Source organism: Triturus cristatus, chromosome 11 (assembly GCF_964204655.1).
Source record: "Triturus cristatus chromosome 11, aTriCri1.1, whole genome shotgun sequence".
Taxonomy (NCBI): domain Eukaryota; kingdom Metazoa; phylum Chordata; class Amphibia; order Caudata; family Salamandridae; genus Triturus; species Triturus cristatus.
In genome coordinates, this window is record NC_140594.1 from 236,123,654 (window position 1) to 236,145,502 (window position 21,849).

Below are 21,849 nucleotides of genomic sequence, written 5' to 3' on the forward strand. Positions count from 1 at the left end.
AAACTTCACTTTAGTTGCACATATTTTTGAAAGACAAAAACAAATGCAAAGCCTGATTGTATACATATCTTTTTTTTTTACAAAAAAGTCTTTGTTGTTTCATGTAATTTTCCACGTTTATCTATCTCTGCCAATTTTCTCTATCACAACAAAATTCAGAGCCATTGACCACACATTGTCCGTCCTTCAGCACAGGCTCCATCAAAGATAAAGATCTAAAATATAGAGTTGAAAAGATCCAGCACTGCTATTGACCGATTTGTAGTTCCCACCCATGGAACTCCCCATATGTACAAATTCAATTTTTTTTTCCTGTCAACACATTTATGTCACAGAATACATAAGCTGGTTTTCTTACATGCCAATGTCCACCCAACGTTTTGCATTCTAAGGTTTACAGTGCTGAATGGCGATCGTCAAATTCTATTTGTAAATGCAAAGTATGTTGTTCAATTATCACCAAACTTCGAAACAGATATAATGGGTATTTTTACCTACAGAACAATAATCACATATTAATTAAAGTTCAAAACATGTATGTGCACGGTTAGCAATCGGGTAAAAGCAGGGTAGCACTCAACATGAATCTCCAATTCTGTTATTATCTTATGAAAGAGTACTATGAGGAATCAAATATTTTTAGTACACCTGTCACCCTTTCTCCTTTACTCTTTGGTTTCTTGCTCATTATAAATGTTGATTAGGTATGTTTCAGTTATGGGAATACATCTTGTTTCATACAGAGAGAAAGGGGGTTTACATTTTGGTGACAAATTAATAAACGATTAAAGGAATGGGGAGAAAAATATGTAAGAATGCAATATGCCAGTAAAAATGTCTCCTATGTTTATGATGTACAAATTTCTGTTTGTAGAACCACTACCTATGCATAACTTTTATGTGCTGGAAAAAGACGCTGAAATGTACCCATTTGTAGTTTCTGCATTGAATATTCTATTCATGCGCATGCTTTGTAAATAACAGCATTTCACAGATTTGATTGGACTTCCTTCTTTATTCTGACCTAAATACTTTTCCATGCATAGCACATTGTAATATTTCATCAGCAGGGGGTGTCTCCAGTATAATTCCTGCCTAGTATTCACTGGCTGTCACCATCCGCAAGTGGAACAGGTTTCCAAGCACACTGAGGGTTGCCCTTACTTCAGCATCTGCACCCTGCTGAGTAATTTACATCATGTACATGCATATTAACCAAATACATAGACATGCCGTTTTTATCGGAAACCAGTCACTGTGCAAGAACCTGTGTAGCCATTTTGCCTTCCGCAGATTATAATATTTCACCAGCAGGGGGCGTCCCTGGTATATCCCTGCCTAGAACCTCTGGACCCAACCATTGTGTGGGTGTCTCCAGCATCAGTGACCCGTTTCTAAACTCACAGATTGGCTCGCTTTCTGCAGCATCAGCACTCTCATCACCGAGTGCAACCTCCGTTTGCCTGCCCCACACCCCCATGATCTGCGGAGGCGCACATGAGAAGGGGTATGTGGGAAGGCTTTCAGCGCGGGGGCGGGACTTCGATTTCGGTTGCGAATTGTACTGCGCACACTAGACCCCCCACGACAAGGCATACACGGGACGAGTTCCAGCGGAACGAGCTGATCGACAGACAAGCTCCATCTGAGTCTGACATCTGCAAAGTAAACAAAAAAAAAAAAAAAAATGTTTTTATCTACAGCGGGTGTCTCATTCGTCTTCTGTGATGTTATTTATGTATGTAGGTTTTGCCATCCCGGAAACAGCTAGCTTCATTCACCGAGCATAGTAGTTCATACCTGCCAGATGTCTTAAAATGTTATCTTTTGCACTTCAAAGCATGTTACCTCCTGCAGCGGTGCATGTGAGTTAATTTGCATTCTTTTTATCTGATTTGTGTGGATATGTGTGTGTGTGTTCTTTTCATGCCTGTATCAGGCTACAGGATTTGGTTGCGGTGGGCATTCGGGGGAGTTAGTCTTGGAGCCCCTGGATCATGTTTCCCGCTTGCCTTTACTGTGTGTATGCCGGTGTTTCACACTTAACATTTTGTGTGGGCTTGGGCAGACAGTGTGTGATTGAACTCCGTCTCTCTCTCTCCCTCTCTCTCCACCCCTCCCTCCCTCTAAGAGTCTCTCTCTCTCTCTGTCTCTCACTTCATCCCTCTCTCTCTCTCTCTTCGTCCCTCCCGGTCAGAGAAGAGCGAATGGCTCCAAAAGTGCTTGTGTTGGTCTTCATAGCCTGAATCAACTGCTTATGAGCAGCCAGAGTTGGAAAATTCTGTACATCGTGTTTAGGGCGAGCTGGAGGCCTTGAGCAACATATACCTAATTTATCCATTCAACAATTAATTAGCATATTGCTAAAATTAATGCACGTTTTTGGAACCCCTGAAATGCATTTCGGTGTAACGTTTCTTTCAAATGCATGCAGTGTCAAGGGCTGAACCGTCTGTAAATCCCAAATCATGCATTTCAGAACACTGCGGTCGGTCGTGGGCAAGTTAGCCAGCCGCGCTCGTGCAGGTAACAGCAGCGGGGCCACGTGAATGGGGAATTTCGTGGGACAATGCAGAGGGAAAATTAATTATTTATTTAATTGTAGCTCTGCATCATCCCTCAAATCCCCCCCCCCCCCACCAGCGACCCCACCGCCAGGGCCGCACTGGGAACCAAATCAGGCCCTGGCAAAGTGCGCGGCCACGGACAGTTTCGGCCGATTTCGTTACAGCGGCCGATATTGCAGGTATGCTGCAAAAACGGCCCTGTAACAAAATCGGCCCCCAGGGGCCCAAAACCGGGCCCCAACCCTGAAAGCCCACCGTGGAAATGCCTGGTGCTCGCTACGGTAGGCTGGCCCTGCGCACCGCTGTTACCTGCACGGACTGCGGCTGCAGCTAGCTTTCAATTCCAACACCTTTTTAAAGCTGCCAACATCTTTTTAAAGCCATAGCAGGCAAGAGCAAGCTGAAGCACCTTGTTTTTCATTTTAAATATAAAACCGTTGAACTGCTTCAGAGCTGGAGAGCAGCTTTGGGCAGTGGGGGAGAAGGAGCACCAACAATATGGTTTAAATTGCATTTATACAGGGGCGGCTCGTCCGTTATGGTGGAGGACAATCACCCCATCCCCCGCTGAAAGACAGCAGAGGCAAAGAACAAAAACAAAATGATAATAAAACATTGTTATTATCATTGTATCTTTAGTCATGCAGGCTGCGGGCCGAGGGAGGGGTGTGGCCACCCATACTGATGCTGCAGCACCAGGGGGAGGGGGAAGAGGGGGCACTGGCAAGTGTTTATGACGGTTTGGCCGGCCCTCTGGGGCGGGCCAAACCGTCATGCGCACTTAGCCTTTCTCCACCTGGCTGTGTTGTGCTGCTGGATGGGGAAACTATCACAGACTCCCAGTCTATGTCTGAGCGCCGAACCGAGGCGCTCAGACCAATCTATTCTACTGTTCCCAGCATGTGAGCAGTGCTGGGATTGGGAGCTGGGAGCCTGCGAAGTGTACCGCAGGTCCTGGACAGGACGCGAGGATCGAGAGCAAGGCGACGGCCATCAGAGCAGATGAGTTGTATTATCTTTATTTATAATTCAGTTTTTTTTTGTTTGTGTTTCCCCCTCTCCCACACCACCACTTTGCAATATGAGTGGCCGCAACTGCATTTACATATTTACATGCTGCATTTATATAGCGCGTACTACCACTGACGAGGCACTGAAAGTATACATATGTAGAAAGAGCTGAAGTTGATCATATTGGCACACGTCTCACTTCTCTGAATTTCATTTTAAGTAGCCATTCTGTACCCTTGTTTAATCCTACTTTCACTGTCTCCTGCTGCAGAACCCGTTTAGGGTTGTCCTCTTTCTGGAGTCCTTCTTAGGCTGCCCCCTCAGATATAGCCTTTTTGTAAAGTGATGGTTTTTAGGTTTTTATAGCGGGGTGACTGCAGGAGCACCCACAACATGAGCGCAATGAAGTTTGAAGTCTCTGCACCTCCACTTGCTTCTGTACCATAGGAACATAAAATAGAATAGACCTGGCCAAGAAACCTCCTCACCCTCGAACAGCAAAAACTGCAACCCCACCCTCCCCCTTACCATCCATCAAATGGCAGAGCTATGGGAACATTAATCATCAGCCCCTTGCTTCATGGAGTTTCTAAAAGGTAATACCGTCTACTCCCCTCCCCCATCCCTGCTTCAGCGTCTGGCTCCCCACTTTCCACCCACAGGAATGAAAGCAATACATTTCCACTGTCTGTGGAAGATCGTTCTTCCCCACCTTGTGCGTGTTAATCCAGGGTCACCCAAATGGTTTTGTAATTCATATGATGAGACAAACTTTAAGGGAAACAGCAGAAGACATCCCATTCAGCATTTACGGAATCTCCTTTTCAATGTTTACATTATTTATCCCATATACTGTCTCACATTGCTAAGATCACAAGAATACTGCTTCCTAAATCTCTTGATGTTTCCTAATCTATGCATCCTGCTGTCTCTTTACACTTCCAACCCCTGAGCCAATCAACTGCCCTTGTTGAAGCGGTGGTCGAGTGGTAGCCAAATAGAGGGCAGACTGTTCGTCTGAGTCTAGCACCGATCAAAAGTACCCAGTAGAGCTCTATATCACAGGCAAATCATGTTGTTTCTTTCTACAGTTTTGAATTCTCAGATCGCACGCTATCTCAAAATGCCTCCTTAATGTTCCTAAAGCCCTCCACAAAAAACAGATCTTTTCTTAACATATCTTATTTTTGTCTCTCCTTTTTTCTTTCAAATGACACTTTTCTACTTCCCTTTCCTGCATGCTTTCTTTCTCTGAACAATGCCTTCTTTCCCATGTGTTTGCTTTTATCTCTATTATTGCATTTCTGAAAATTGCCTCCACATCATTTCAACAATGACAAGCTGTTTGTAAAACCCATGCATCCCCTCTAGCTGATCTATTAATCCCACCAACCATCTCCATGAACACACATACTCCCTAATAATAACCGCACCTAACTCCTTTTAATGTGATCTACAACTATGAAACTGTAGTAAATGTATGGCATACTTTCCTTGAGAGCACAAGACACTGAACTCATTACTAACCTTGGGCTCTCGTAGAAGTTTGGGGCCCAGCGTAAAGAACTTCAGCACCTCAATAATGGCAGTAAATGCTGTATAAATTCAACTATATCACAACACAAATCAGTTGCCTTAAGTACACACATCTTGTACACTTTTGGGCAGCTAGGTGCACTTCAGCCCACCTTTCACACAATTATTTCCTGATTCCTTGACGAGGTATTTCTAAAACTGTTGCAAGTGTTTTTCAATTAATTTAACATAACATAAGGTCACATTTTCACCCATTAGAATCTTGGTGGTGAATAAAAGATGTTTATCGCTATTGAAGCCAATAGTGCTCGGCTATCTAATGATCTACCTCGAAAGGATGAAGGTCAGATAGATCTGTCAGGATTTCAACCTGTGACCTTGAGGCCAAACACAGACCCTGCAGTGTATTCATTAGTCCAGTGAATCTCAAGAAGCAGCATTTGTAGTTACATGTGCAGTCTCATAACTGTGCTTTTTTGTGGGCTTCGGCTAATCAAGCTTTCCATCTCGATTCCTCTGCCCTGAAAATGTGTTTAATATTTCCACATCCATTGGACAATCTAACCTCTAAACTTACTTACATACACCTGAAGCATAATGGCTCATTTTCTGATGAAATTTTGCACTTGATTCTGAGTCTCCACACATATTACTTAGACTTCATGTATATGTTAGCTTGAGTAAATCACTACCTTTTCTGAGGTTTATGAATTAGCCCCCCAAGGTGGGGGCACTGGAATGTTCACACAGGAAGTTGAATCTAAAAGGAAAGTTGCTGTAACTTCACATTGGACGATACAGAAGACGGAAGTTTATTTTTCCCAAACCACAAGAATACATTTTCAGCAGACATTGCACCATTCAATTGACTCTGTGAAGTTGGTCTCTAGTTATTGTTTTCTGAAGATATTGAAGTCATCTTCATTAATCCCCTGGACCTGTAAATCTCTCAGTGCAGAAGACTCAGCAGACAAGTAGTAAATTACCTTCGAACTGTAGCAGAATACATATTATCTGCGCTTTCATTTAATCTGTATTGCTTTTTGATTTACAAGTTACTTTGTTTGGAGGATTATTTTCACTGTACACAAATTGTTTTTTTTTGGAAGATAGCTGTTAGCCGCATATTGGAAACTGAAGATACTGAAATCTTAGAAGATTACAGATGTCTCAATTTATCACCCTAAGTACTGTAATGAGTCTAGACAAAGCAACCACTGACTAACAGAAATGTGGCAGATCGAGATTGAATCGCTTCTACTGTGAATTACCTGGCTCATTGAATGTAACAAAGTTGTGAATTCCTCCCTACCAATCAGGAAAATACAGAAATTCATTTCCAAAACAATGTAAACGCATTCGCCTTTGCTGAAGCAGCGAAATGCCCGTTCAGTGTGCTTAGTTATTTTAAATTAATACCAGGGGCTTCAAAATTCATCAAGTTCCTAGTCTGAAACTCCATCATAGGTAAAATTGAAAGCTGCCAGTGTGGCCCGGAGGTTCACGCATTAAAATGAAAAACTTCAAGTCCTGGAATGTTTTTTCGTTGGTGTATTTTGATTCACGTTGTTTTACAGTTAACACATTCAGTGCTGGCTAGCTGTGTTGAAGGACCTTGGGTGGCACCATCCTGCTGACAAGAAGACGGGTGCACAGCAGGAAAGCCACCCGGAGAGTAAATCAAAGCAGCCAAAGAATACACGGAAATGTGACGAGGTAAAATAAAGACAGGAGGTGATCAGCAGTGTTGAAAAGAGATGTCAAAGTGGAAATGCATGATGTGCATTTACAGTGCTAGGACATTCCCAAATTAACCATGAAATTTACGCACTAGGCTCTTCACATGGCATACTAAGGCTATATCAATGGCTGTGGCTGGATGCATTTCACACTATTCTTTTTTCTTCTTACTATGGGGCATATTATCAAGAAACGGCGTTAAAATTATCGCAGAAAACTGCAGCTGAAGCGGCGATAATGGGCTCGATAATATTCCGCAGAGAATTCCCATAGAAGCCCATGTTCTGGTGTGAAGCTGGCTTCTATTGGAATTCTCTGCGGCATATTATCAAGCCCATTTTCACCGCTTTAGCGGCAGTTTTCTGCCGCTAAAGCGGCGATAATTTTAACGCAGTGCTTGATAATATGCCCCATAGTCTTTTGCAGTGAAAACCAGGACCTAGGCAAAATGTTCTTGAAGACAATGGAGGCAACATGTAAAATGTTAACAACACCTAGGTGTTAGTTTGTAGTTGGAAAACACATATATTGGGACAGGAATATTCCCTGTATGATACACAGTCATCTTCCCCAACTGTGTGTGACTCTGGCATCATGACTATTTTGGCCCTGGTGTTCTGCTAGTCTATCATATGTGCATTGTCATTGACTCTGGCAATATGAGGCCCAGGACCTATCCTGTGACCTGGGAGAGTACACCAATCGTGCCTCATAAAGGATGGTAGTCTACTCACCCTCTTAAGTAAAGCACATAAAGCAGCTGTGACAATGTAGTGTGTTTTGAGACTGCTTAGTATGAGAAGGTGGAATACTAGTTGGGTGAATTGTAGTTCACCACAAGCAATAATAATGGAACTAATCTTGTTAGGTCCAGTCAAGATTTCAGTAATTTAAACCTGAGCTCACACCTGGTAGCTATGGCACACAACAGACAGGCTTAATTTAAGAAAGTGTGTAAAACCATTGAGGAGTACCAAAACAGGTAAAAAGTCAGAAATACAACAAAATAAAGTCCTACCTCAAGATATAAAAATAGAGAATAATTTCATGAACAAGATGATACCAAAATGACAAAAATCCAATAAGCTGATGTAAGGCAGCATGGCCCAATTCTTTCCTAAATAGTGTGATGACTGACTTGAAAGCAAAACCAACCCAGAGCAGTTCTGACGCTTGAGATAGTCCATCACATTCCAAGAGTGGAAAATGTGCATTAAAGTGAAGTCTGCATTTTGTGATGCAGAAGCTAAGGATCAGCTGGTGCCGGTGCTTGCAAAGCCGATGTGAAACCCTTGCCCCATGGATATCACACTACATGTGAAAGTTAAGATAAACTTAGTTTATGACTTGGCTAGTGCAGCTGATCACATTGAGCAAATATTTTGAAACTAAGATGAGTTCCATTCTTCTGTGTCTATGCAGCTTGTTAATAATTAACCCCTGCTGGTTGGTCAAATATGAACTGCTTTCGGGTCTTTGATCAGATAGCTGACTTTCTATTTTAGTTAAAGACCGAACACAAGAGTATCTGAATATTTCCAGTTGAGCAAACCTTGGGGCTTCTTTATTGGAACCAAGATTCACTTGGTCTGCTGTGTTTTCTCCTACCCTTAGTTCTGCTACAAATTGAAAGGGTGCAATAATAGGAAAATTGTGATTACAGCAGAGGTCCAGACTTCTCTTGTAAAAGAAAGATATAGGGAAGTTTAATTGGCAACCTAAAGTCCCCTTCTCATAGTGTTTTTGTGTTGAGTTGTCTTTGGGGAGCACCAGCATAGCTCATTCAAATTACTGCCCTCAATCAAAATTAATAGCAGACAAGAAAAGCAGCTTGTAAACTAGACTGATCTTGGATGCATAGAACCAACATTTGTTTTCATAAAACATCATTTATTGGGTGTTAACGTTTTGTTTTTACAAGAGAAAGTAAATACCAACAAGTGCCATCAACAACGTCACAGAGAGAAGAATAACACATATATATCTGTGGAGGAGTGATTTACATAAAAGTGATGCCCAGAAATGGATATCAGCGCCTACTATGTATATTGGGCACAAACACAAAAGGGTTGTATCATATAAAACTATAAGCATTGTTGGGGTCAGAAGAGTCATCGTTCACAGCAGCTGCGACCTGCTGGGAGCCAGTGTGGTCTAAGAAATAGGCATGCAACTCACCCCAGGTCTCAAAGTAATCTCTCAGTTTGTCATCATGTCTTCACATTTTCAGCTGAAACTCCTCCACCTCCACCCATTCAGCCACATCCCCCTCCCAACGTTCCAGACTAGGACCCACAGTCCCCACCCATGTGATTGCTACTCGGTGGTGAGCCAGCAGTAGAAGCAAATGTAAGAATTGAATTGTGCTTTTATGGCTTTTTTGTATGGGGATGTCTCTCAAAGGACAAGTGGTGGGGTCTGCTGGAAATGGGACTGCCACGACTGCCATTACCCGAGCAACCACACTCATCCAATATGCATGAATTGGCAGGCAATTTCATGCCAAATGTACAAAAGAAGCGACAGGGTATTGGCAGAGTGGGCACTGCGCTGGTTTGAATAAATCCATTTCATGCAGAGTCAGTGGAGTAAAGTAAGTGCGATGCAGAAAATCAAAATAGATAAGTCTGAATCTGGCATTGCTCGAAGCGAATTTCACCAAGCTACATATTCTAGCTCACTCTATGTCATCAGTATGTATCTCCGCTCTGTCGGGGTGAGTCGAATGCACCCAACCAGCCAACATGGCTTTATAAAAGACCATTTTAGAGATAGTTGTGCACCCCAGAGGTAAGATCAAAGATTTCTTGTAGTTAATCCATATGCCAGAGATTTCCCCGAATGGGTCCAAGCATTCCAAAAGTATGTGCAGGGAGTGTCTGGGTGCCGTTAAATAAAAGAGAAATCATCAGCATAAAGAGATACCAGATTGGTCACATCATTTATTTATTTATTTGCATTGTTTTATATAGCGCTGGCTGGACCCGGAGGTATAAGAGCGCTTTACATGCGAATCAGCGAGTTACAAGTTACAAAATTACATCATCTATTGTAATCCCCCATTGTTCCATCTCCTGCCAAATCCAAATGGCCATTGACTCCAGGGCAACAGCGAAAAGGAGTGGGGAGAGCGATCAGCACTGACGTGTCCTTCTGTCAATCAGACAACAGTCAGAGCATACATAGCTTACCAACTTGCACCCTGACAGCGGGGCTTGCGTAAAGAAGCCTCACCATAAGTCGGAATTGCAGTCCAATTCCCATTCACACAGTACCTGCATTTGGTACTGCCACTCAACTGTATCAAAGGCCGTGGCCACATCTTAAAAAGAAGATGGCAAGCTCCTCCTCCCGGAACTTTTTCCAGACTGACCTTCAGCCCTTTCAGGGAAGTACCAGGAGTCGCACATTGTTTCGGCATGTGCAGCCTTTGGCGACTTTCACTTGCTTTTTCAAGGATATTATGATGACTGACATTTGGGAGAGCTTTTTCTTAAGCAGACGTACTTCAGATTGCAATGACATTATATTGGTTTCTGCGCTATCTACTTTATCTGCAACTTTGCAGAGGCCAGCTCGCAATAAATTCACTTAGACAGAGACACCCACTATCTGTCCTCTCAGTGCCGCTCTCAAGTCGTGTATAGCCTCCAGGAGGGCAGCATGTGACGGTTCCTCCTGAGACTCTGGGGAATGCTCAGGGGTCTCCGACCAAACCTGCCAGGAAAGCCTGTGAGTACGGTGGTGTACTGTGTGATGGTGTTACCCTGCTCATGTCGGTGGGGTCTTTCCAAATCCATGGAGCCGACACAATACAATATACTGGGAGAGTACACCAAGCGTGCCCTCATAAAGGATGGTAGACTACTCACCCTCTTAAGTAAAGCACATAAAGCAGTGGTGACAGTGTAGTGTGTTTTGAGACTGCTTAGTATGAGAAGGTGGAATACTAGTTGGGTGAATTGTAGTTCACCACAAACAATACTAATGGAACTAATCTTGTTAGGTCCAGTCAAGATTTCAGTAATATAAACCTGAGTTCAGTCCTGGTAGCAATGACACACAACAGACAGGCTTAATTTAAGAAAGTGTGTAAAACCATCGAGGAGTGCCAAAACAGTTAAAAAGTCAGAAATACAACAAAATAAAGTCCTACCTCAAGATATAAAAATAGAGAATAATTTCGTGAACCAGATGATACCAAAATGACAAAAATCCAATAAGCTGATGTAGGGCAACATGGCCCAATTCTTTCCTAAATAGTGTGATGACTGACTTGAAAGAAGAACCAACCCAGAGCAGTTCTGACGCTTGAGATAGTCCATCACATTCCAAGAGTGGAAAATGTGCATTTAAGTGAAGTCAGCATTTTCTGCTGCAGAAGCTAAGGATCAGCTGGTGCCTGTGCTTGCAAAGCCGATGTGAAACCCTTGCCCCATGGATATCACACTACATGTGAAAGTTAAGATAAACTTAGTTTATGACTTGGCTGGTGTAGCTGATCACATTGAGCAAATATTTTGAAACTAAGATGAGTTCCATTCTTCTGTGTCTATGCAGCTTGTTAATAATTAACCCCTGCTGGTTGTCAAATATTAACTGCTGGTTGGTCAATTATGAACTGCTTTCGGGTCTTTGATCAGATAGCTGACTTTCTATTTTAGTTAAAGACAGAACACAAGGGTATATGAATATTTCCAGTTGAGCAAACCTTGGGGCTTCTTTATTGGAACCAAGATTCACTTGGTCTGCTGTGTTTTCTCCTACCCTTAGTTCTGCTACAAATTGAAAGGGTGCAATAATAGGAAAATTGTGATTACAGCAGAGGTCCAGACTTCTCTTGTAAAAGAAAGATATAGGGAAGTTTAATTGCCAACCTAAATTCCCCTTATTATGGTGTTTTTGTGTTGAGTTGTCTTTGGGGAGCACCAGCATAGCTCATTCAAATTACTGCCCTCAAACAAAATTAATAGCAGACAAGAAAAGCAGCTTGTAAACTAGACTGATCTTGGGTGCATAGAACCAACATTTGTTTTCATAAAACATCCTTTATTGGGTGTTAACGTTTTGTTTTTACAAGAGAAAGTAAATACCAACAAGTGCCATCAACAACGTCACAGAGAGAAGAATAACACATATATATCTATGGAGGAGTGATTTACATAAAAGTGATGCCCAGAAATGGATATCAGCGCCTACTATGTATATTGGGCACAAACACAAAAGGGTTGTATCATATAAAACTATAAGCATTGTTGGGGTCAGAAGAGTCATCGTTCACAGCAGCTGCGACCTGCTGGGAGCCAGTGTGGTCTAAGAAATAGGCATGCAACTCACCCCAGGTCTCAAAGTAATCTCTCAGTTTGTCATCATGTCTTCACATTTTCAGCTGAAACTCCTCTACCTCCACCCATTCAGCCACATCCCCCTCCCAACGTTCCAGACTAGAACCCACAGTTCCCACCCATGTGATTGCTACTCGGTGGTTAGCCAGCAGTAGAAGCAAATGTAAGAATTGAATTGTGATTTTCTGGCTTTTTTGTATGTGGATGTCTCTCAAAGGACAAGTGGTGGGTTCTGCTGGAAATGGGACTGCCACGACTGCCATTACCCGAGCAACCACACTCATCCGATATGCATGAATTGGCAGGCAATTTCATGCCAAATGTACAAAAGAAGCGACAGGGTATTGGCAGAGTGGGCACTGCGCTGGTTTGAATAAATCCATTTCATGCAGAGTCAGTGGAGTGAAGTAAGTGCGATGCAGAAAATCAAAATTGATAAGTCTGAATCTGGCATTGCTCAAAGTGAATTTCACCAAGCTACATATTCTAGCTCACTCTATGTCATCAGTATGTATCTCCGCTCTGTCGGGGTGAGACGAATGCACCCAACCAGCCAACATGGCTTTATAAAAGACCATTTTAGAGATAGTTGTGGACCCCAGAGGTAAGATCAAAGATTTCTTGTAGTTAATCCATAGGCCAGAGATTTCCCCGAATGGGTCCAAGCATTCCAAAAGTAGTGCAGGGAGTGTCTGGGTGCCGTTAAATAAAAGAGAAATCATCAGCATAAAGAGATACCAGATTGGTCACATCATTTATTTATTTATTTGCATTGTTTTATATAGCGCTGGCTAGACCCGGAGGTATAAGAGCGCTTTACATGAGGATCAGTGAGTTACAAGTTACAAAATTACATCATCTATTGTAATCCCCCATTGTGCCATCTCCTGCCAAATCCAAATGGGCATTGACTCCAGGGCAACAGCGAAAAGGAGTGGGGAGAGCGATCAACACTGACGTGTCCTTCTGTCAATCAGAAAACAGTCAGAGCATAGCTTACCAACCTGCACCCTGACAGCGGGGCTTGCGTAAAGAAGCCTCACCCAAACTCTGACTTGCAGTCCAAATCCCATTCACCCAGTACCTGCATTTGGTACTGCCACTTAACTGTATCAAAGGCCGTGGCCACATCTTAAAAAGAAGATGGCAAGCTCCTCCTCCCGGAACTTTTTCCAGACTGACCTTCAGCCCTTTCAGGGAAGTACCAGGAGTCGCACATTGTTTCGGCGTGTGCAGCCTTTGGCGACTTTCACTTGCTTTTTCAAGGATATTATGATGACTGACATTTGGGAGAGCTTTTTCTTAAGCAGACGTACTTCAGATTGCAATGACATTAGATTGGTTTCTGCGCTATCTACTTTATCTGCAACTTTGCAGAGGTCAGCTCGCAATAAATTCACTTAGACAGAGACACCCACTATCTGTCCTCCCAGTGCCGCTCTCAAGTCGTGTATAGCCTCCAGGAGGGCAGCATGTGACGGGTCCTACTGAGACTCTGGGGAATGCTCAGGGGTCTCCGACCAAACCTGCCAGGAAAGCCTGTGAGTACGGTGGTGTACTGTGTGATGGTGTTACCCTGCTCATGTCGGTGGGGTCTTTCCAAATCCATGGTGCTGACACAAAACAATATACTTCACTCATGAATATTTTGTAAGACTTATGGTTAATCCCATTGCAAAATTTTTTCCAATTTTCCCTGCCCTACTTCTGAATCATTAGACATACATCTGAACAAAGAAGATATCTTGTATGATTTATTTTAATAACGTTTGGATACTCATTCTGCTTGAAGACCATTGCCATATCTATAGCTGTGTACAGTCTGCTCTGAGCACTATCAACGTTAGGGCTTTACTCTCTTTCCCGGCTACTGCTGCACATAACATTGGATCATGGTCCATTCCTTCTAGATATACAGGCATGGGTTCAGATTTACAAAGATGTCAGGCAACACAGACCAGCACCCAAAGTTGCTGGCTGCATTGTGTGAAAAGGAGAGAGCATGAGAGTGCCATAACTACAAAGATACAGTGCTATCTTCCCTTATCCCTAACACCAGCACACTATCAGACAGCCGTGAACCATACAAACACTCACACACCTTTGCACCATAAAGCAAGGATGTCTGCGTGGGCCTAGCATAGGTTTTGTACTGGAAGGGTGCAGTACAAAACAGTTTGTCTAGAGAAAAATTAAAACTTTTCCTACTTTGTATTCGTGCTGCAGAGTGCAGCACACATGCAAAGTCGGAAAAGAAAGGAGAAATACAAGTATTTCGCCTTTTAATACCTGGTTCAAAGTGGCGCTATTGTTTTGTGCAAAATCATGTCTATTTTTGTCAGCAGATATGGTTTTACGTCAACAAGCATAGGTGATAGCAGAGGAACACCCATGTACCGCCCATGTAATGCCTCTCTGATGCACAGTAATGTAAAAGAGCGCTTCTCGCTGGTTTGTGTTCATTTTCCTTGCAAGCCAACGCAAATAAGAATTTGCGTTGGCTTGTAAATCTTGGAAAGGATTTTGCGTCGGGTCTGCAAACACAATGCGAAACCTTTGTAAGTCTTGCTCTATTTGTCAACTATATCTAGATCTATCACAAATTATCCCAAAACGACATGCCCTATAAAGTTTACATCACAAACAAGTGGTGTACTAGGAATGGCTATATGCAGCCACTATGGGAGGAATGGGGGCTGGGGGTCGAGTGCAACATCTCATGCCCATTCATTTTCAACTACACATAGCAGAAGAATATGCATACAGGGCTCTGTGGACTATTTTTGGTCTGTTTTGCATCTGTGGTATCACCACTTACACACCAGAATAAATTGTGCTTAGCATTTTGGTCATGTTGAGTTCCTTTGTAGGTATAAATTGTGGTAGTTATCATTTGTATTCTCCCTTCTTTAGCACACACTTCTCATCATACATTATTCATGTTCGGAAACAGATAGTTTGACATGATCAGAGATGCAATCAATGCTGTTATTTGAGATTTCATCAAGAATGTCATGAATGAGGTCATGATCTATTGTTTACTCGGCTAATCATAACTGCAGAATATCAGTGTTTTTTTTTAGGTGTTGCTTTGTAGACCTAAAATCACTTCAATATTGGAATCATAATGGAACAGCAGATGTTTTTATAAAACAACTAGTAATTTCTTATAAGCAAAGGTTAAATATAACAATGTGTAAAAGAATGAATTAGCTAATGTACAACTCTGGTACTAATATAAATGTATTTATAATTTACAACATAGCTTGTTTTGATTGATTATATTGAGAAAACCTGTCTGATTATATACATTTTCATTTGATTGCTTTTGTGGTTTGTATCACTCTAGAGACAGGTGATGCTTTCTTTTTAGGAGGTTATTAGGGATTTGTGCTTAGTTACTCCTCTCTTGGGAGACTACAATAAAGGAATACAAATATGACCACCAGCCAGACACCTTGTAATCATGAATAAAGAAAGGTTTGGATTTTATGATTTACTTGGGTATTTTAGACTTGTGAAGTTGATTAAGTCACCAAATTACCCATCCAAATGACCACTCTCAATGATGTTATTGTTTTATAGTTGGAGGAGTCTGAAGCCAGATATGCAGAATCTCTGAAATCCCAGAAGATCCTAAGTATGGAGTTGGAGAATATTCATGTAGAGCTGGAGAACATATGCCGAAATAAAAATATGGTAAGTAAAATACTTTTCGTAATATCATGACACAGCTGTAAATCGCAGAGCATATTTATGTTTACTTCATTTTTGTTCTTATAAATAGCAATTATGCTGCCAGAAGGACCCTTTCAAACAAGCATGCCACAGAAAGTAAAAGGTGGAAATTGGAAAGAGGCATGTTCACCCGTGTGAAGATTCTCTGATCTTAGCATTGTGTAGACTAGAACCCATATACAGAGTGGTATAGTCAAGATTTTAGTGCTCTTCTAAACTCAACACAGTTAGGTTCAAGACTAAGAAGCACTGGAAGGAAGCTACCTTTTCAATGCTGGTGACATCAGATCCAAAAACGTTTGCAGTTTTGCCACTGTATGCTCAAAACATTTTGGGAGTTCAACTCTAGGCCTATTGTTGTATTTGGATGGGTTAGAAACACAATTGAAAATAGTGATTATAGGAGGTCGACTAGATAAATATCTCTGCATCAATTCAGTGATGAATGTGGAGCAGTGAGAGGGTACTGGGAATAATCTGGACAAATAAAAGGTAATTCTGGACAACTGCAGTCGGCAGGGCAAATTATTAGGCCATTATGAGCAAAACTGATTACTTTGATTGATAGACAAAAGTTATTAATAGATACACCCATTTTTATTGTCCCACATCATGGCCTGGGCTAACATTCCTGACCACATCGCTAGCAGTACTGGTGTGGACTAGGCACATTTCTGGCCACAGCTTAGACAATACAAACTAATGGCGGAGATGATCCTGCTAGGTTGTTTGTTTCGTATCACTTTTATTGTGGATAAAATAATCCCATTAGGAGAAAAGGGGCAGTTTCTTCAAAAAACTAAAAAATAGCATTGGGCTAATTAGATTTCTTGCTTCATGTCTTTCTCCGGCTTCTCAACATCTGCTTCTCTGTACACATTGGGAACACTTATTCTCAGTCTTCTGGATTAGTTTCTTTATAGTTCTTTTATAGGAGGTCAACCTGTGGTGCCCAGCAACTGGAGAGTTACTCAGGAACCTCCATGAAAAGGACAATGTAACATCCTGCCTGGCCAGAGGATTCAAGCATCAGCATTTTCTTCTGTTTCATCCAACCCATAATAAAATGCTGTTGATGCATTTCTTTCAGTCCCATCTCATCCTGCCAGTCCTGTCTTGTCAGGCATTATAGATAGTCAATGCTGGACAGGTTCTTTTCATATTGGTGCCTTGAAGAATGTGGTGTTTGACTTTAAAGAACATAATAAAAAGTGACTTAGCATTGCCAGGTAGTAAGCTGAATATTTTGTATGAAGATTGGCATATAAGATAATTGTTATTAGCAACCTGCTCTAACACTTTAGCACTGTATACTAACAATGAGAATACTCTAAACATTATGGTGTATGCTGCATTATAAATCATAGTAACATTTTGGAGGGAGAAAAAAATAACATAATTGTATAAACTGAAAACACATATAAAACATAATCTGGTAAAGCACATGTACATTAGTTTAGTTGAAGTCTCTGAGTCATACTATAAGCGTACAGTTCCTTCATTAGTGCTGAAGTAAAAAAACATGGAGGAAGTATGCCAGATGGAATGCAGCAGTGAAAATCAAGATGGAGCCAGCAAGCAACAAGAAGGCAAGAGATAGCCTGATGTTCCCACTATTTGATTTCTATCACAGCTCTCATTGCATTTCAGATAACTGTAGTATCTATATCTGGGGACTCCTCCAGGGATCAGACAGCAACTTACTCATCATCATACAGGAAGAAGTAAAGAAGGTTCCTTGTAGGAGCCCTCAGTTTGTACCAAGCAGCAAATTACACTCTTAGGGTCTGATTACAAGTTTAGCAGACAGGGTTACTCTGTCACAAATGTGACGGCTATTCCGTCCGCCAAATTACACTTCCATTAGATCCTATGGAACTTGTAATACAGAGGACGGAATACCCGTAACATTTGTGACGGAGTATCTTATCCGCCAAACTCTTAATCAGGTCCTTAATCTCTTAGCAAGTTGTTCCATAGCAGGACACTACAACACCAGCTGGATCTTTGCTGTCAGCAGCTAAGTCTGAATTTGACTACCAGTAAGAATCCTCTTTTCACTTATGCCGAATTACTATAAGCTGAGAGAACTGTAATTTTTTTTACCCATCAAAAAAGTGGGTAAATGTAACTCTGCTGAAATGTGGAAATCACAAGGTACTGTAGTTGGATGGGACATAAACGATTTCAGTCTTACAGGAGGGATTGTTATTCGGATACAAACTCATTCTCTACAATTAATTTCTATACTCCCTTCCCAAATGCCAAAAATGGCCAGTAAACAATCCATTGATAAATGCTTCAGATCAGGATGTGACAGCATTTCTCTGCAATTATGGATCAATTTTGACTTTGAATTTGTTCGTTATTGTTCTCTTTCTGATCATTGTCATGTATGAAGTATTTTGCAGTAAACTACCTTTCCATATTCTATTTACAATATGAGAACCCTTTTTCAGACATTTTTTTTGCTATTCGTGTTTTGTTGTGCTGTTTATTTATTCATAAAGTACACTTTCTAAACCTTTCCTGTTTGTATGAAAAATGTGCAATACATGTTAGATTAAACTGAGGGCACTACATGTGAATTAATGAGGCCCGGCTCCAAGCTCATTCATATGTTTCAATCTTTACAATTGAGGCAGTTTATTTCTTTTCACCAGTACTCCATTGTTAAAATTTTTTGCAAAGGACTGCAAGTGGAGAAACAAGTAGCTTGCTTTTGCACATCTGGACTAGAAGCTATCTCTCCTAGGGATACAAGAACTTTGCACCTCCCCCCTACCTTCACAGATTTAAAAAACTGTATGTTTGTATATCTCTGGCATCTACTGAAAGAAGGAGCTTTTTTGTTCTTCCAAGTGTGAGGAGACTGTTGGGTGCAGTGACGATGGGACTCTTTTTTGGTTTAATTTTGGGTGGGCACATATATGTTTCAGCCAATTTGAGGTTAGGTAATATTTCTTTTATTCCATAAATACAACTCTATGGGAGAATATGAGAAAGTGGATTATTACTTCCGGTGGATGGTAGTCTATCACAAGTAACAGTGGCACTACTCTTGTTAGGTGCAGTAGAGGTTTCAGTAATTGAAAGCTGAGCTCAGTCCTTGGTTGCTATGACACAGGAAGATAAACTTAACTTAAGAAAATGTGTATAGCATTTAGAAGTATTAAAACAGTTACAACCTTAAAACATGACACAACAAAAAAAATTAAGTTTTAGATAAAAATAGCATCAAAAAACACAAAGCGCTAACTGCAGGCAAGTGGTCATGCTGTACTGGCACAAGGGTACGTTTTAAGGCCAACCATGATGGAGTGGATGCTGTACCTTCTGACTTAGTCTCTGAAATGGAAGTCAAAAATGCTCAGTGGGGCAAGTCAGCAGGTTGTGGCCGACATGGGTTTCACACAGCCGGATAGTTGTCGGACACAGGCATGTTGAAGACTTTGACTTTGACTCCCAATGAAGGTCCCTTGCCAGCCACATACTTTCGGTACCTTCATCTGAAATAAAGTCCCTAAGGTCCGACTCCATCTTATGTAGGCCCTGACTCATCTTAGTTGATGGAGACCGCCATCTTCCTTGACTTAGACAGTGGAAGCTGCCACATTTCCTGATTTATGCAGAATCATTTTCATGTCTACCTTTCAACGCAGATGTTGCCAGACCTCATCATTCTAGGAACTATGATTACGTCAAGTTCTTCAGTGAATTACAAAGATCCAACATCTAAAGTGACATTTGTTTGGGTGAGATGTCTACTCGTCACAATGTCAAGGTCAAATAAAACCACATACAGACATATAATTAAAAATGAAGTCTGAATTGACATCATTTTGCCTTATATGTTGTAAGGAAACATCGGGAACGCATGCCACAATGCACATAGTCTATGTCAGACATTCCTAAACTTAGTTTCTGATAAGATTTAGAATATCAACACTGCCACTTGACCACTTGTCAAAAGAGGTCCTTCACCAAATTATCACCCAAAATTCTGCCAGAGACGGTCTCACCTGCTGCTAGCACATTTCACACATTGCAGATGATACATCTCACCTGAAGACTAAAGTTGATAAAGCCAAGTCCTGGAGGACAACTGACTGACTGTTCCCACAGTGGGTGTTTGCCCTTCACGGGGAACTCTGTCTTCACCCCTCCATTGATAAAGATAGCCTTTGCAAGGTATGAAGTGCGTCGCTTCCCCCTAAGACACTCTAGATTGCAAGTTGGTCTGCCTTTCATGCTCCCATAAAATACCGCATAGAAGTAGACATTAGGGTGTTAGGCTCTAGATAACGTTTCAAATGACATTTTAAACAATACTAAAAATGTTCATTTTGTTCTCGTTATTTATAACATGTCTTGTTGCTTTGTTTATAATTATAATAGTCTGTGTAGTTGATTTTGATGTACTGAGAGAAACAGATTGTTCCTGAAGTAATAAATACTTTTAACTGAAAAGTGTTCATTCTTCTTAGTGCAGTGTGTGCAATACTGGGAATAATGAAATAAGGTTGTTGCTGTTTCCACGTGCCTCTTATCCTTTTATGGGATGCTTAGTAACCCTGAAGAAATAATGCTATATAAATTTCACATCAAATAGTGTCATGGAGGGCTACAATAACTTGTCTTTCACATTCATCAATGGTGCATTGAGCTAAATTTACCATTGTCACCTGTGGGTGGGAAAGCACACCTTGTAGAGTTATGCAAAAGTTGTAACTTATGCTGCATGCCCGGTGAAGATTTCTACTTATGGAGTTAGTCACTTTTTTGAAGTTCAGATTCCTTCAGCAAGGCAAGGCTGCAAGATGTAGCTGACCAGGGTTCCACGAGGCCAGATATCTTCTCTGTGATGTCCTACTGAAATAGATTTGCTCCTGTGTGGAAAATTAGAGCGGTAACAACCTGAATCTATAGCCCAGCGGTAAAGCATCTTCATCTGATTTACTTACCAGGGTTGTCCTTGTATTTTGTTGGTTCTCCAGACAACCATCCTTGAAAACCTTTCTAAGTCCCAGGTTTTACAGTTAGGCAGGAGACGTACACTCTGACACTTACCTAAGGGCACAAGGACCTCAGAGACACTATGTAGGGATGAGGACTCATTCCAGTAGCTGTCACAAACAGGGTCTAGAACAGGTCTAATTGGAATAGTTAGCTGGGCTTTTCAGGGAAGTGGGCTTCTTGCAGCTGTTGTGTCCCTGTAGCTTAACAGGGGTTCAGTCCACAGACCCTTGGAGACCACTTCTCAGTTCTTGGTACAAGTGGGGGCAGATTTCTCCCCACAGGCCACTACTGCTGGTGTCTTCCATAGGTAGAGAGGTATTCCAAAGGAGATACTGGCGTGCCACATTTATAACAAGTGGCATTCTGTGGATGGGGGAAAATCCTGGCCACTCAATGAGAATAAAGTTCCAATATGTGTCCCTACCCATGTTTGCAAAAAAAAAAAATGGACAGAATGCTGAACAATGTCAAATATTCACCCCCAATACAGATATATGGGGCTATATCCATTGTTTTTTACTTACCATGCCATTCCAGTTTGGACCCAGCCATATGCAAATCAGTCCTGACCCTGCTCCCCATAAGAACAGTCCAGCCCAAACTGTCCGGCCAGGTCCTCCCTGGACCGGAAACAATCATCCAGGGATCGTTTTTGGGGTATCATCCCTCATCAGTCTGGCAGGCTTGACTCCAGTGGCATGGTGAGCACGCAACCCAAATCTGGGCATACCCATCCCACTTAAGGCAACAAATGCAAAAAGAACAATTGATGGACGGAATGCTGATTAATGTCAAACATTCACTCCCAGTCCAGAGATTTGGGCCTAAATCCATTGCTTTGATGATTTGCTTATGGCTGGGTGCAAACTGGGGTGTGGTGGGCAAACAAAATA

At 41.7% G+C, this 21,849-nt stretch overlaps 1 protein-coding gene across 5 annotated transcripts in view; it reads left to right on the forward strand.

Annotated features, from left to right (window-relative positions):
• The window catches only part of MYO18B (myosin XVIIIB), a 1,573,426-nt gene that overhangs the window by 1,280,909 nt on the left and 270,668 nt on the right, over window positions 1-21,849 (forward strand). For all 5 annotated transcript variants that reach the window (XM_085634174.1, XM_085634172.1, XM_085634173.1 and 2 more), the window contains one exon: window positions 15,785-15,898. In XM_085634174.1, the coding sequence (XP_085490300.1) occupies window positions 15,785-15,898 (114 nt within the window). The remainder of the gene's footprint in view (window positions 1-15,784; window positions 15,899-21,849) is intronic.